Below are 16,768 nucleotides of genomic sequence, written 5' to 3' on the forward strand. Positions count from 1 at the left end.
GAGTTCTCACTACATCAGGAATTGAATTTTTAAACTCCTCCAAAAGTATAATTTCTCTGAGAGCTTCATACGTTTGGTCTATTTTCAAAGCCCTTATCCACCTATCAAAATTACTCTGTTTGAGCCTTTCAAACTCCATGTATGTTTGACCAAATTCTTTCCTTGACTTTCTAATCCTTTGTCTGTAAGCTTCAGGCACTAGCTCATATGCACCTAAGATGGATTTTTTTCACCTCCTCATACGCTCCAGATACCTCCTCCGGTAGTGATGTAAACACTTCACTAGCTCTACCTACCAGCTTTGTTTGAATCAGTAACACCCACATGTCCTGTGGCCATTTCATTTGTTTAGCTACCTTCTCAAATGAAATGAAGAAGGCTTCTACCTCCTTCTCGTCAAACCTTGGCAATGCTTGGACATATTTAAATAAATTCCCACCAAGACTTTGACTATGATGCTCTTTCTCACTATCCTCATCACTATCATCCAACTGTACGTTTCCCTTTACGTCTGCCAATTTCAACTGATTGTCATGTTTCATGGCCATTTTCTGAAGTTCAAGCTCCCTCTCTTTTTATCTTTTTCCCTGATCTCTATCTCACTTTCTTATTTTTTTGTTCTGCTAGGGCTATTCTTTCTTTTCCTCTTTCCTCTCTCTCCTTTTCATCTCTCTCTCTTTCTTTTTCCACTCTCCCTCTTTCTTTTTCCGCTCTCTCTCTTTCGTATTCAGGCTGCTTTAATTCTTTCTCATGTTCCATTTGTTTAATTTGCAACTGAATTTTTGCCATTTCCAGTGAATCAAACTCTATCTCCGGCAACTTTAACTGCTTAACCACCGCCATAATTACTTCACCTTTTTGCATTTTGTCAGGTAATATTAACTGCAATGTTTTTGCCAAATCTAACAGTCTGTTTTTAGTCTCTGTCCATAAGGTACTGCGTGTGACCGTCTCCACCCCCAAAAACTTCAGAGCCTCTGAAAGAGCCATTGTCCACCACACACTCCCCACTTAAACTTAAATACCACACCTGAAAAGCAACCACAATATGCTCACCCCTCACTGTCTTTAAGTTCACTAAGCCAATCCAATAGATAGACTTTTATCCCGCTCGAGCCCCCAATTGTTATGGGTCCGGGTTTAGAGAACCCCAAAGTGTATCATGGAGTTCAACCGGCCCACAACTTTTAATAGATTGTAGTGTGGGAAGCACACGACGTACTCTCCAGGTGTGATACAGCAGAAATGGACAAGTGGTTTTTAAAACAAAACAATGTTTATTCTATGAACTCAATTTATCCTTTAAAAACAAACATTGAATATCTTAACACCCATTACTTCAAAGATAACCCCAAAAGACTACAACACTAAATGATCCTTCAAACTGTTCCTTTAAACATCCAAAAGACTTCAACCTTCAAAAACAGACATGCGGTTACATTCAATATATTTATAGTCTTTGGATTTCAGACATCAACAGACCAGCTCTGTGTTTTCTTTCTGCAGCTCACAGCAAAACACACAGACACTCCCAGCTTTCTCCTCAAACTGAAACCGAAAGCAGAAGTGAGCTCAGCTCCCCCCCCCACCCTCTGACATCACTTCAGTAGTATGATCAGCTCCATTTCTTAAAGGTACATTGCTTAAACATCCATTTCTTAAAGGTACTCTCACATGACAGTAGAGAGAGTACCTTTAAGAAATGGGTGTTTACTATTGCAGTGATGACAGAGAGTGGGTGGAGCTGGGCTGTCTGTCAGCTTTTTACTTTCGTTTTTGAGCAGGCTGCAGGGTGTGTTTTAGTTTTGTTTTCAGTGTTGGAGCTGAAGCCAGACAGAGCAGGTGCACTGTTGATCTCTCTGCCATCAAAAGACTATCTCTTGATCATTTGGTGAATTCAGAATTATAAATGTTCCTCAGTAGTGAATGTAAACCTGATGTGCTTCTGTTAAAAGGTGTTTTTAAGTCGAACGGATGTTAAAAGGAAAGCTTAAAGGATTACTTTGTGTTGTATTCTTTGGGGGTTATCTTTGAATTAATGGTTGCTAAAATGTTCACTGTATGTTTTAAAAAGGTTAACTTGAGTTCATAGAATAAACATGGTATTGCTTTAAAAAATACTTTTCCATCTCTGTTGCACCACACCTGTAGAGTGGGCCGTGTGCTCCCCAGACCACAATCTAGTAAAAGTTGTGGGTCAGGGGAACTCCATGATACACTTTGGGGTTCTCTAAACCCTGGCTCATGACAACCTTCATCACTGTTAGCCATTCGTCCTCGGAATCCACAGCTAGGATCGACTGGACTTGCGATGAGTCTGGAGTGGCATATTCACACGTTGTAATAATGCCCACATGGTAGGCGTTGTCCAGGCATTCAGCATCTGGATCCGTTGCCCTGCCGGGATCAGAATCCTGTAGGCGTTGTTGCACACTCCGGATGCGCCGTCGTCGGAATTGGGAGCGCTGGCTCCTGACTGGCGGTGCAGATCTGCACAGGGCTGCATAGTGGCCTGGCTTCCCGCGGTTTAAACAGCGTCTGCCTCTTGCAGGGCAGTGTTTCTTTAAATGGACGGTGCCACAGTTCGAACACGTCATGATGTCAGCGTCCTGACGCTCCGTGCGTCGTTGCACATGCGCAGTGTGGTTCTCAGATGTCTGCACCTGCGCAGTGCGGGTTTCGGCTGCTTCGTTATCCCGTTCGCATCGCGCATGCGTCGGGCCCCGGGAAGAGCGCGCAAAATGGCCGTTTTCGTCAATGTTGAGGCGCTGCATCCGGGAGATGATCTGCAGACTCGCCGCCTCGTGGGAGGCTAGTTTATCATTTTCTGCCGTTTTGCACTGGGCATAGCGATTTTTAGCGTGCTCATGCACTGTGCATGTTTCAATCGCCACTGGCAGGGTCATATGCTTAATCTTCAGTAACTGCTCTCTCAGAGGATCAGAGTGAACTCCAAAACCGATTTGGTCTCTGACCATGGAGTCAGTGACATCACCGAAGTTGCAGGATTGCGCTCGCAGTCTAAGGTTAGTTAAATATGGTAAGAAGTTTTACAACACCAGGTTAAAGTCCGACAGGTTTGTTTCGAATCACTAGCTTTCAGAGCGCTGCTCCTTCCTCAGGTGAATGAAGAGGTGGGTTCCAGAAACATATATATAGACAGATTCAAAGATGCCAGACAATGCTTGGAATGCGAGCATTAGCAGGTGATTAAATCTTTACAGATCCAGAGATGGGGTAACCCCAGGTTAAAGAGGTGTGAATTGTACCAAGCCAGGACAGTTGGTAGGATTTCGCAGGCCAGATGGTGGGGGATGAATGTAATGCGACATGAATCCCAATCCCGGTTGACGCCGCACTCATGTGTGCGGAACTTGGCTATAAGTTTCTGCTCGGCAATTCTGCGTTGTCGCGCGTCCTGAAGGCCGCCTTGGAGAACGCTTACCCGGAGAACAGAGGCTGAATGCCCTTGACTGCTGAAGTGTTCTCCGACTGGAAGGGAACATTCCTGCCTGGTGATTGTCGGACGATGTCCATTCATTCGTTGTCGCAGCGTCTGCATGGTCTCGCCAACGTACCACGCTTCGGGACACCCTTTCCTGCAGCGTATGAGGTAGACAACGTTGGCCGAGTCGCACGAGTATGTACCGCGTGCCTGGTGGGTGGTGTTCTCACGTGTAATAGTGGTATCCATGTCGATGATCTGGCACGTCTTGCAGAGATTGCCATGACAGGGTTGTGTGGTGTCGTGGTCACTGTTCTGAAGACTGGGTAGTTTGCTGCAAACAATGGTTCGTTTGAGGTTGCGCGGTTGTTTGAAGGCAAGTAGTGGGGGTGTGGGGATGACCTTGGCAAGATGTTCATCGTCATCAATGATGTGTTGAAGGCTGTGAAGAAGATGACGTAGTTTCTCCGCTCCGGGGAAGTACTGGACGACGAAGGGTATTCTGTCGGTTGTGTCCCATGTTTGTCTTCTGAGGAGGTCGGTGCGGTTTTTTGCTGTGGCGCGTTGGAACTGTCGATCGATGAGTCGAGCGCCATATCCCATTCGTACGAGGGCATCTTTCAGCGTCTGTAGATGTCTGTTACGCTCCCCCTCGTCTGAGCAGATCCTGTGTATACGGAGCGCTTGTCCATAGGGGATGGCTTCTTTAATGTGTTTAGGGTGGAAGCTGGAGAAGTGGAGCATCATGAGGTTATCCGTGGGTTTGCGGTAAAGCGAAGTGCTGAGGTGACCATCCTTGATGGAGACGAGTGTGTCCAAGAATGTAACTGATTTTGGAGAGTAGTCCATGGTGAGTCTGATGGTTGGATGGAACTTATTAATGTCATCGTGTAGTCGTTTCTGTGATTCTTCACCGTGGGTCCAAAGGAAAAAAATGTCATTGATGTATCTGGTGTATAACGTCGGTTGAAGGTCCTGTGCGGTGAGTAGGTCCTGTTCAAACTTGTGCATGAAGATGTTGGCGTATTGGGGTGCGAATTTGGTCCCCATGGCTGTTCCGTGCGTTTGGATGAAGAACTTGTTGTCGAAGGTGAAGACGTTGTGATCAAGAATGAAGCGGATGAGTTGCAGAATTGCGTCTGGAGATTGGCAGTTGTCGGTGTTGAGTACTGAGGCTGTTGCAGCAATGCCGTCGTCATGGGGGATGCTGGTATAGAGTGCCGAGACGTCCATTGTGACGAGGAATGTTCCTGGTTCAACTGGTCCATGGGTGCTGAGTTTCTGTAGGAAGTCCGTCGTGTCGCGACAGAAGCTGGGTGTACCTTGTACGATGGGTTTCAAGATGCCCTCGATGTAGCCAGAGAGGTTCTCACACAGGGTCCCATTGCCTGAAATGATAGGACGGCCTGGTGTGTTGGCCTTATGTATTTTCGGGAGGCAGTAGAGATCTCCAATGCGGGGAGTACGTGGGATGAGAGCACGTAGGGTGCTCTGAAGATCTGGATCCAAGGTCTTGATCAGTCTGTTAAGTTGGCGGATGTGTTCCTTGGTCGGATCTGCGGGTAACTGTCTGTAGTGTTCTTGGTTGTTCAGTTGTCGGTATACTTCTTTGCAGTAGTCCATTCTGTTCAGTACGACAGTGGCCCCCCCTTTGTCTGCTGGTTTGTTGACGATGCTGTGGTTGGTCTTGAGAGCGCGGATGGCGTTGCGTTGTGCTTGGGTGACGTTCGGGGCTGTCTTGTGAATGCGACTGATGAATCTGGCATTGACGCGACTCCTGATGGCTTGAGCATACATGTCGAGTCTAAGGCAGCGGCCTTCCGGAGGGGTCCAATTCGACTCTTTCCCCTTCGGTTGCCGCACCGCAGATCTCTCGGTCTGCTGTTCCGGTTCATTGATAGTCTGCTGGGGTTTGCTGTTGGCCTCTTGGGGTCTGTGGAAGAATTCCCAGAGCCTCATTCGCCTGATGAATTCCTCCGTGTCTGCCGCAAGACTGATGGGGTCCATTTTGGTGGTGGTGCAGAAATTGAGCCCTCTGCTGAGGACTTTGATTTCGTCTAGTTGAAGGGTGGAGTCCGACAAGTTGACAATGGATTTCCCTGTATTGTTTTCTACTGTGACACCGGGGGTGGCTTGGTTGCTGCCGGTGGTGATGCCGAGTTTCTCAAGGTTTCTGTTCTTGGTGTGCATATAGGTGGCATAGTATTGTTGTCTCATCTGTTTGGCGGTGTTCCGCAACTGGCTTGAGACAATTCACACCTCTTTCACCTGGGGTTACCCCATCTCTGGATCTGTAAAGATTTAATCACCTGCTAATGCTCGCATTCCTAGCATTGTCTGGCATCTCTGAATTTGTCTATATATATGTTTCTGGAACATACCTCTTCATTCACCTGAGGAAGGAGCAGCGCTCCGAAAGCTAGTGACATCGAAACAAACCTGTTGGACTTTAACCTGGTGTTGTAAGACTTCGTACTGTGCTCACCCCAGTCCAACGCCGGCATCTCCACATCATAGTTAAATATGAGTTGAAGGATTCGTCTTCACCTTGCAATCACTGCTTGAATATGTAGCACTCGAAGATTTTGTTGGTATCCACCTCACAGCGGCTGTCAAACTTGTCCAGGATGGTCTGAAACTTTGTCTTGTCCTGGTCTTCGGCGAAGTGAAAGGAGTTGAATATTTTCACGGCGTGATCACCCGCTGTGGTGAGGAGAAGAGCGATCGTCCGTGCATCAGACACACCATTGAGGTCTGATGCTTCGACGTAAAGCTGAAATTTCTGCTTGAATGTCCACCAGTTGGCACTGAGATTGCTGGAGGTCCTGAGCTGGTGAGGAGCCGGAATCTTTTCCATTGTGCCGGGATACATTCGCTGGTCGTCACGGATCTTGCGGAGTTGAACTAACGAGATTGAACAGACTCCTGGTATCATGTTGTGTTCTGTAATTTGGAATAACACAAGCTGCCACTTGATGCAGTTTTGAGTAAAAGATGCTCGAGACTTTGAAGTGAGTTCAATGTGTTTTATTGAACTATCAGCACAGTTCTCAATGAGTTCGACTCTCTGCTAATCTCAATGTAGTAACTCAGTCTAACTGAACCAGTCTTGCTCTAAGCCACGTGCTGGGGTGTGAGCTGAGGATGCACCCTGTCTCACTCTGTAGATGTTGGTCTGTGGAAAGAGGCGGGGTGTGAGGGCCTCATCCCTTTTATAGTGAGATACCACCCCTGAGTGTCCTGACTGCTCATTGGTCGTGTCCTGTTCTATGTGTTCATTAGCCGCATGTTTGCTTGTTATGGCAAAGAGGAGCTGCAGACCAGCCCCCCGGGGTTGGCTCAGAGTGGGGTGGGGGGGGGGGGGAGATTCCCTTGGCACCCTCAGTCTGCACCATGTGACTATGAGACATAGGAACAGAAGTTGGCCATTCGACCCATTGAGTCTGCTCCACCATTGAACGAGATCATGACTGTTGTGATGTGATAATCCTCACCCCCACTTCCCTGCCTCATCCCCATAATCCTCGATTCCCTGCTGCAAAATCTGTCTGTCTCAGCCTTGAACGTGCTTCACGACCCAGCCCATGTGGGCCCTTACTTTGGTTTAATTGTCTGCCCGATGCAGTGCAGCAGGTAACCCGTGTTAAACGAGGCCGTCGTTAATCCCCGATTTCAATCAGAGTTCCACAGAGCGAGGAACACTGAGCCATGTCTCTGCGGTTGTTTCTGGGGTATATTTCAATCCTGTACCAGGGGGAATATCCCCAGCAGAATGTACCCTCGCGAGAGGGAGAATTGTTCCTGATGTTTTTGTGATTGATGTTTGGGATTTCTTGCCCTGTTGTAGGCTGGATTTTATCTATGATCTGTTTGAGCGAGTTTACAGCCGGAATAATGGGGATGACGCAGTCAGGCTGGGCACACAGAGACGCAAAAGAACCCTCAGCTCCCAGTTCCGGGTAAGTGTCCGCTGGATTTGCCCCTGAGCCCTGACCCCTAAAACTCTAAACCCCTGATCTCCTGAACCCTGACCTGCTAACCTTTTGAACCCTGACCCCTGACTACTCAATCCCTGATACTGAGACCTGATCTCCTGAGCCCTCGAGCCCAAAACCCACTGACCCCTCGCCTCGTGACTCCTTGAAAGTTGGCCCGACCCGCAGGCTGTGATGGGTGATGCTCTGACACCACCCATTCTGCCACCTCCTGACCATCTTTCTCACTGAGGGAGTTGGAGATTTATTAGGTTTTAAATTATTAAATCAGGGGCTGTTTAGCACAGGGCTAAATCGCTGGCTTTGAAAGCAGACCAAGGCAGGCCAGCAGCACGGTTCAATTCCCGTAACAGCCTCCCCGAACAGGCGCCGGAATGTGGCAACTAGGGGCTTTTCACAGTAACTTCATTTGAAGCCTACTTGTGACAATAAGCGATTTTCATTTCATTTCATTTCATTTTTCATTTCAGAACTTTTCCAAGAGCTAATTTCACCAATGTAGTGCCAAAGGGACAGAGTCTCCAACCTCCCCAAACCAGGACCAGATTTTCAGGAGTTTGCCTTGAATTTACCACAATAGCACCTCCATCGTTGACCCCATGTTCACCCAACACTCCCTAGACCTGTGACTGCCCTCCTCACCCTTCCTGACACCCCCTTCTGTGTGACCTGCTGGCGGACGGAGCCAGGGAGGGGATTGGTGCCAGGGTGAGAGTGACTGGGGGGGGGGGGGGGGGGGGGGGGGGGCGGGGGTTGGTTTGGGGGGAGTGAAGGGGTGAGTTGGTGAGGGTGGGAGTGTTGGTAATTAAGGGGTTGGTGGATAAGGGTGAGACTGAGGCACATAGGAACAGGAGTAAGCCATTCAGCCCATCGATCCTGCTCCACTATTCAATACGATCATGGCTGACCAGGCACTTGAATGCCTGTTACACCCCCCTCCCCATATACCCTGTCATTGGTACTTAGAAATCTATCAATCTCTGCTTGAAACATTCTCAGTGACTGAGCTTCCACAGGTCTCTGGGGTGGAGAATCCCAGTGATTCACAACACTCTGTGTGAAGACATTTCTCCTCAACTCCGTCCCCTAAGTGGCTTCCCCCTGGTGTTGAAATTGTGGCTCCTGGCTCTAGATTCCCCAGCCAGGGCAAACCGCTGACCTGCATCAACGCTGCCTGTCGCACTGAGTGTTGTGTAGGTCACAATGAGATCTCCTCTCATTCTTTGAAACTCTAGAGGACACGGGCCCAGTTTCCCCAACCTCTCTTCAGAGGACAGTCCCACCACCCCCAGAACAAATCTGCTGAAGCTTTGTTCCACTCCCTCTCTTGCAACAATCTCCGACCTGAGGTAAGGAGACCAATTCTGCTGACAGTGCTCCAGGCACGGTCTAACCGAGCCCCCATACAATTGAAGCAAGACGTCACTACTGTGAGGGGGATTGGGGTGCACTGGGCAGAGGGTGAGGAATGGGGTAAGGGGACGAGTCCAAGGGAGTGAAGGGTGAGGGTGGGGGTGTTGGAGTTTAAAGTGACCCTCCCCTCATTGCTGTGTTTTGGTTCCCTCCAGGATTCTCTACACTCACTCATGGCGACACTCGGTTCCTCCAACCCTTTCTTCATTCGCTGCATCAAGCCCAACGAGAAGAAGGTGAGATCCACGTTAATCTGTGAGTGGACAAAGTGGGCGTTCTACAGCGGGTTCGGGGTTATTTGTACACGGGAGGTGGGTGTCACTGACCAGGCCGGCGGTTAGTGTCTATCGCTAATTGCCCCTGTGTAGGTGGTGTTGAGCTTCCTCCGTGGAGGGTAGAATGTGGGAGAGATGTCAGGGGTGCGTTGGAATAGACGGGTCTGGAGGTAACTAAGGGCAGCACGGTAGCCTTGTGGATAGCACAATTGCTTCACAGCTCCAGGGTCCCAGGTTCGATTCCGGCTTGGGTCACTGTCTGTGCGGAGTCTGCACGTCCTCCCCGTGGGTTTCCTCCGGGTGCTCCGGTTTCCTCCCACAGTCCAAAGATGTGCAGGTTAGGTGGATTGGCCATGATAAATTGCCCTTAGTGTCCAAAATTGCCCTTAGTGTTGGGTGGGGTTACTGGGTTATGGGGATAGGGTGGAGGTGTTGACCTTGGGTCGGGTGCTCTTTCCAAGAGCCGGTGCAGACTCGATGGGCCGAATGGCCTCCTTCGGCACTGTAAATTCTATGAAATTCTATGAAATAATGAGGGTCTGGATGAGGGTTTCAGCAGCCGAAGAGCTGAGGCAGGCGGTCGTACCGAGTTGGAAATAGGCAGTCGGAGAGCCGGTGAGATGGAAGCTCATCGTGAGAGGATGTTGTTGATTTGATTAATGGTAGTGAGCTGCCTTCTTTAGTTCCAGTGGACTGGGCTGGCCAAGTCATTGATATCAATTAGAAACAATTGCAAACCAGCACTGGTCTCTGAGCACATCCTACCAACCAGAACAATACCCATTGATGCCGACTCTCTGTTTCCTGTTAGCCAGCCAATCCTCTGTCCATGTTACCCCGTGCATCATCAGCCTTTATTACACTATCCTGGAATATGACACCTTCTCAAACACATTCTGAAAATCTCAGTATATCCACCGGTCCCACTTTATCCACAGCCCACGTTGCTGCAAAAAACTCTAATAAATTGGTGAAACATTATTTTCCTCTCACAGAATGATGTTGATCAGCCTTCTTACCTTTCGCAAGTGCCCTGTTATAACATCTTTAATAACAGCTTGTAACATTTTCCCGATGACCGGCCTGGAGTTTCCTGCTTTCTGTTTCGCTATTTTCCAATCGAATGGAATCTTCTCGAAATCAAGGGAACTTTAGAAAATTAAGACCAACCCATCAACTCTCTCATTCGCCACCTCATTCAGGAGTGTGATGTGTATCAGGACTTGGGGACCCGCAATGCCGCTTCCCTAGTGATTGGAACTTTCCTGATTCCCTCCCTTCCACGTCCGGATTTACCGGATTTCTGGGATGTCTCTGGAATGAAGACTGACACAAATACCTCCTCAATTCATTCGCCATCAATTCCCCAGACTCACTTTCTATGAGACCAGTGCTCACTTTGTTGACTTGTTTCTGTTTTAAATTTCTACACAAACTCTCACGAGCTTTTCTCCATCCTTGTTGCCTTTTAGTCATTCTTTCAGTTTTCTATATTCTCTCCAATCTTCAGACCTGCCACCATTGTTTGCACAATGATGTACTTTTTGTTAAAGTTTGACACTGGGCGGGGTTTCACCAAAAGGTTTCTAAGTGTGGTCGCGAGCGGCAATTGCCGTTAGCATCCCGGCACTCGGACCGGCGAGGCCGTCACCGCGGTAACATTTTAATGGTCAACTTAACGAGGCCCCACGGCTTCACGCCGCAAGTGGTGGTCCCGCCGGCTGATTGGTCGGGACCGCCATCACTAGCCCCCTGTTAACAATGTTGAGCATTGCTTTAACCGCTCCTGTACAGCAACCCCCTCCGCCCACAGCCATGTCACCGAGGAACCAGCCCCTCGATTCAGGGATGCTGACCTAGGCAGATTGTTGGACGGGGTAGAGGTCAGATGGGATGCCCAGTTGCCCCGAGGATCTCGGAGGGTCAGCCACAGGTCAGTTAGTGCCGCCCGGGAGGAAGTGGCGGTGACGGCAGCTCGGGGAGTGTCACCAGGGGGACTGGCACCGGCCAGAGGAAGATCTATGACCTCCACCGGGCTGCACGGGTGAGTTTGCACCAGAACCCTGACCCCCCCCAATACTCCCCATCCCCCCAATACTCCCCATCCCCGCAATACTCCCCAACCCCCAATACTCCCTAACCCCCGAATACTCCCCAACCCCCAATACACCCCAGCCCCCAATCCTCCCCATACCCCCTAATACTCCCCACCCTCAATACTCCCCATCCCCGCAATACTCCCCATACCCCCTAATACTCCCCACCCTCAATACTCCCCATCCCCCCAATACTCCCCATACCCCCTAATACTCCCCACCCCCAATACTCCCCATCCCCGCAATACTCCCCAACCCCCAATACTCCGTAACCCCCTAATACTCCCCACCCCCAATACTCCCCATCCCCGCAATACTCCCCAACCCCCAATACTCCCTAACCCCCTAATACTCCCCACCCCCAATACTCCCCATCCCCGCAATACTCCCCAACCCCCAATACTCCCTAACCCCCTAATACTCCCCAGCCCCCAATCCTCCCCATCCCCCTAATATTCCCCACCCCCCAAATACAACCCACCCCCCAATACTCCCCACCCCCCAATACTCCCCACTCCCCCAATACTCCCAACTCCCCCCAATACTCCCCACCCCCAATACTCCCCAACCCCCAATACTCCCCCCAAATACTCCCCACCCCCAATACTCCCCACTCACAATACTCTCCACCCCCCAATACTCCCCACCCCCCAATAATCCGCACCCCCCAATACTCCCCACCCCAATACTCCCCATAACCCCTAATACTCCCCATCCCCCCAATACGCCCCAACCCCACAATACTCCCCAACCCCCCACAATACTCCCCACGCCCCAAATACTCCACACACCCCTAATACACCCCATCCCCCCAATACTCCCCATCCCCCCAATACTCCCCATAACCCCTAATACTCCCCAACCCCGCAATACACCCCAACCCCCCACAATACTCCCCACCCCCCCAATACTCCCCAACCGCCCAATACTCTCCATCCCCCCAATTCTCCCCATACCCCCTAATACTCCCCACCCCCCAATACTCCACAAGGCCACAATACTCCCGAACCCCCCACAATACTCCCCACCCCCAAATACTCCCCATCCCCCAATACTCCTCATCCCCCAATACTCCCCACACCCCAATACTCCCCAACCCCCAATACTCCCCCCAATACTCCCCAACCCCCAATACACCCCAACCCCCGAATACTCCCCCCAATACTCCCCACGCCCCAAATACTCCCCATCCCCCCAATACTCCTCATCCCCCAATAATCCCCAACCCCCAATACTCCTCCCCAATACTCCCCACCCCCCAATACTCCCCACCCCCCAACACTCCCCCAATACTCCCCAACCCCAATACTCCCCACCCCCAATACTCCCCATACCCCCAATACTCCCCACCCCCAATACTCCCCATCCCCCCAATACTTCCCAACCCCCCCAATACTCCCCACCCCCCAATGCTCCCCATACCCCCAATACTCCCCAACCCCCCAATACTCCCCACCCCCCAATACTCCCCACCCCCCAATACTCCCCATCCCCTCAATCCTCGCCAACCCCCCAATACTCCCCCAAATACTCCCCACCCTCCCAATACGCCCCATCCCCCTAATATCCCCCACCCCCCAATAAAACCCAGCCCCCCAATACTCCCCATCCCCCAATACTCCCCATGCCCTCAATACTCCCCAGCCCCCAATACTCCCAACCCCCCAATACTCCCCACCCCCAATACTCCCCAACCCTCAATACTCCCCATCCCTCCATTACTCCCCAACCCCCCAATACTCCACAACCCCCTAATACTCCCCCCCAATTCACCCCACCCCCCAATACTCCCACCCCCAATACTCCCCACCACCCCAACACTCCCCAACCCCCCAATACTCCCCACATACTCCCCATCCCCCAATACTCCCCATACCCCCTAATACTCCCCACCCCCAATACTCCCCACCCCCCCAATACTCACCAACAGCCCCAATACTGCCCACTCCCCAATACTCTCCACCCCCCCAATACTCCCCACACCCCCAATACTCCCCAACCCCAAGACTCTCCATCCCCCAATACTCCCCAACCCCCCAATACTCCCCAACACCCCCAATACTTCCCAACCCCCCAATACTCCCCAACCCCCAATACTCCCCAACCCCCAATACTCCCCATCCCCCCAATACTTACCAACCCCCCCAATACTCCACAACCCCCCCAATACTCCACAACCCCCAAATACTACCCCCCAATACTCCCCACCCCCAATACTCCCCATACCCCCTAATACTCCCCAACCCCCGATACACCCCAACCCCGAAATACTCGACAACCCCAATACTCCCCATCCCCCCAATACTCCCCAACCCCCCAATACTCCCCAACCCCCAAATACTACCCCCAATATTCCCCAGCCCAATAATCGCCATACTTCCCAACCCCCAATACTCCCCAACCCCCCAATACTCCCCCGATACTCCCCATCCCCCCAATACTCCCCATACCCCCCAATACTCCCCCCTATACTCCCCATCCCCTCAATGCTCCCCATACCCCCAATACTCCCCAACCCCCAATACTCCCAAACCCCGCAATACTCCCCAACCCCCAATACTCCCCATCCCCCCAATACTCCCCATAACCCCTAATACTCCCCAGCCCCGCAATACACCCCAACCCCCCACAATACTCCCCACCCCCCCAATACTCCCCAACCGCCCAATACTCTCCATCCCCCCAATTCTCCCCATACCCCCTAATACTCCCCACCCCCAATACTCCACAAGGCCACAATACTCCCGAACCCCCCACAATACTCCCCACCCCCAAATACTCCCCATCCCCCAATACTCCTCATCCCCCAATACTCCCCACACCCCAATACTCCCCAACCCCCAATACACCCCCCCAATACTCCACAACCCCCCAATACACCCCAACCCCTGAATACTCCCCCAATACTCCCCACGCCCCAAATACTCCCCATCCCCCCAATACTCCTCATCCCCCAATACTCCCCCAACCCCCAATACTCCTCCCCAATACTCCCCACCCCCCAATACTCCCCACCCCCCAACACTCCCCCCAATACTCCCCAACCCCCAATACTCCCCACCCCCAATACTCCCCATACCCCCAATACTCCCCACCCCCAATACTCCCCATCCCCCCAATACTCCCCAACCCCCCAATACTCCCCACCCCCCAATACTCCCCATACCCCCAATACTCCCCAACCCCCCAATACTCCCCACCCCCCAATACTCCCCACCCCCCAATACTCCCCATCCCCTCAATCCTCCCCAACCCCCCAATACTCCCCCAAATACTCCCCACCCTCCCAATACGCCCCATCCCCCTAATATCCCCCACCCCCCAATAAAACCCAGCCTCCCAAGACTCCCCATCCCCCAATACTCCCCACGCCCTCAATGCTCCCCAGCCCCCAATACTCCCAACCCCCCAATACTCACCAACAGCCCCAATACTGCCCACTCCCCAATACTCTCCACCCCCCAATACTCCCCACACCCCCAATACTCCCCACCCTCAAGACTCTCCATCCCCCAATACTCCCCAACCCCCAACACTCCCCAACCCCCAATTCTCCCCATACCCCCTAATACTCCCCACCCCCCAATACTCCACAAGGCCACAATACTCCCGAACCCCCCACAATACTCCCCACCCCCAAATACTCCCCATCCCCCAATACTCCTCATCCCCAATACTCCCCACACCCCAATACTCCCCAACCCCCAATACTCCCCCCCAATACTCCCCAACCCCCCAATACACCCCAACCCCTGAATACTCCCCCAATACTCCCCACGCCCCAAATACTCCCCATCCCCCCAATACTCCTCATCCCCCAATACTCCCCAACCCCCAATACTCCTCCCCAATACTCCCCACCCCCCAATACTCCCCACCCCCCAACACTCCCCCCAATACTCCCCAACCCCCAATACTCCCCACCCCCAATACTCCCCATACCCCCAATACTCCCCACCCCCAATACTCCCCATCCCCCCAATACTCCCCAACCCCCCAATACTCCCCACCCCCCAATACTCCCCATACCCCCAATACTCCCCAACCCCCCAATACTCCCCACCCCCCAATACTCCCCACCCCCCAATACTCCCCATCCCCTCAATCCTCCCCAACCCCCCAATACTCCCCCAAATACTCCCCACCCTCCCAATACGCCCCATCCCCCTAATATCCCCCACCCCCCAATAAAACCCAGCCTCCCAATACTCCCCATCCCCCAATACTCCCCACGCCCTCAATACTCCCCAGCCCCCAATACTCCCAACCCCCCAATACTCCCCACCCCCAATACTCCCCAACCCCCAATACTCCCCATCCCTCCATTACTCCCCAACCCCCCAATACTCCACAACCCCCTAATACTCCCCCCCCAATTCACCCCACCCCCAATACTCCCACCCCGAATACTCCCCACCACCCCAACACTCCCCAACCCCCCAATACTCCCCACATACTCCCCATCCCCCAATACTCCCCATACCCCCTAATACTCCCCACCCCCCAATACTCCCCACCCCCCCAATACTCACCAACAGCCCCAATACTGCCCACTCCCCAATACTCTCCACCCCCCCAATACTCCCCACACCCCCAATACTCCCCACCCCCAAGACTCTCCATCCCCCAATACTCCCCAACCCCCAATACTCCCCAACCCCCAATACTGCCCCCAAATACTCCACCCAATACTCCCCAACCCCCAATACTCCCCAACCACTCAATACTTCCCAACCCTCAATACTCCCCAACCCCCGAATACTCCCCACCCCACCAATACTCCGCACCCCCGAATACTCCCCACCCCCCCAATATTCCGCAACCCCCCAATACTCCCCCACCCTCAAATACTCCCCACCCCCAATTCTCCCCATACCCCCTTATACTCCCCAACCCCCAATACTCCCCAACCCCGAAATACTCAGCAACCCCCAATACTCCCCATCCCCCCAATACTTCCCAACCGTCCCAATACTCCCAAACCCCCAAATACTACCGCCCAATACTCCCGACCCCAATAATCCCCATACTTCCCAACCCCCAATACTCCCCAACCCCCCAATACTCCCCCCGATACTCCCCATCCCCCAGTACTCCCCATACCCCCCAATACTCCCCCCTATACTCCCCATCCCCTCAATACTCCCCATACCCCCAATACTCCCCAAACCCCAATACTCCCCAACCCCATAATACTCCCCAACCCCCAATACTCCCCATCCCCCCAATACACCCCAACCCCCCAATACTCCCCACCCCACCAATACTCCCCACCCCCCTAAAACTCCCCAATCCCCCAATTCTCCCCAACCCCCAATACTCAACATTCCCCCAATACCCCCAAATACTCCCAACCACCCAATACTCGCCACTCCCCAATACTCCTCACCCCCAATACTCCCCATCCCCAATCCCCCAATACTCCCAACCCCCCAATACTCCCCCCCCACAATACTCCCTACCCCCCAATACTCCCACCCCCCAATACTGCCGACCCCCAATACTCCCCCCAATATTCCCCCACCAATACTCCCCATCCCCGCA

At 52.2% G+C, this 16,768-nt stretch overlaps 1 protein-coding gene across 1 annotated transcript in view; it reads left to right on the forward strand.

Annotated features, from left to right (window-relative positions):
* The window catches only part of LOC140385688 (unconventional myosin-X-like), a 706,039-nt gene that overhangs the window by 408,905 nt on the left and 280,366 nt on the right, over nt 1-16,768 (forward strand). The window contains exons 18-19 of the mRNA XM_072468099.1: nt 7,293-7,404; nt 9,009-9,089. Coding sequence (XP_072324200.1) covers nt 7,293-7,404; nt 9,009-9,089 — 193 coding nt within the window. The remainder of the gene's footprint in view (nt 1-7,292; nt 7,405-9,008; nt 9,090-16,768) is intronic.

This window comes from Scyliorhinus torazame, chromosome 2 (genome assembly GCF_047496885.1).
Source record: "Scyliorhinus torazame isolate Kashiwa2021f chromosome 2, sScyTor2.1, whole genome shotgun sequence".
In the NCBI taxonomy this organism is placed as follows: Eukaryota; Metazoa; Chordata; class Chondrichthyes; order Carcharhiniformes; family Scyliorhinidae; genus Scyliorhinus; species Scyliorhinus torazame.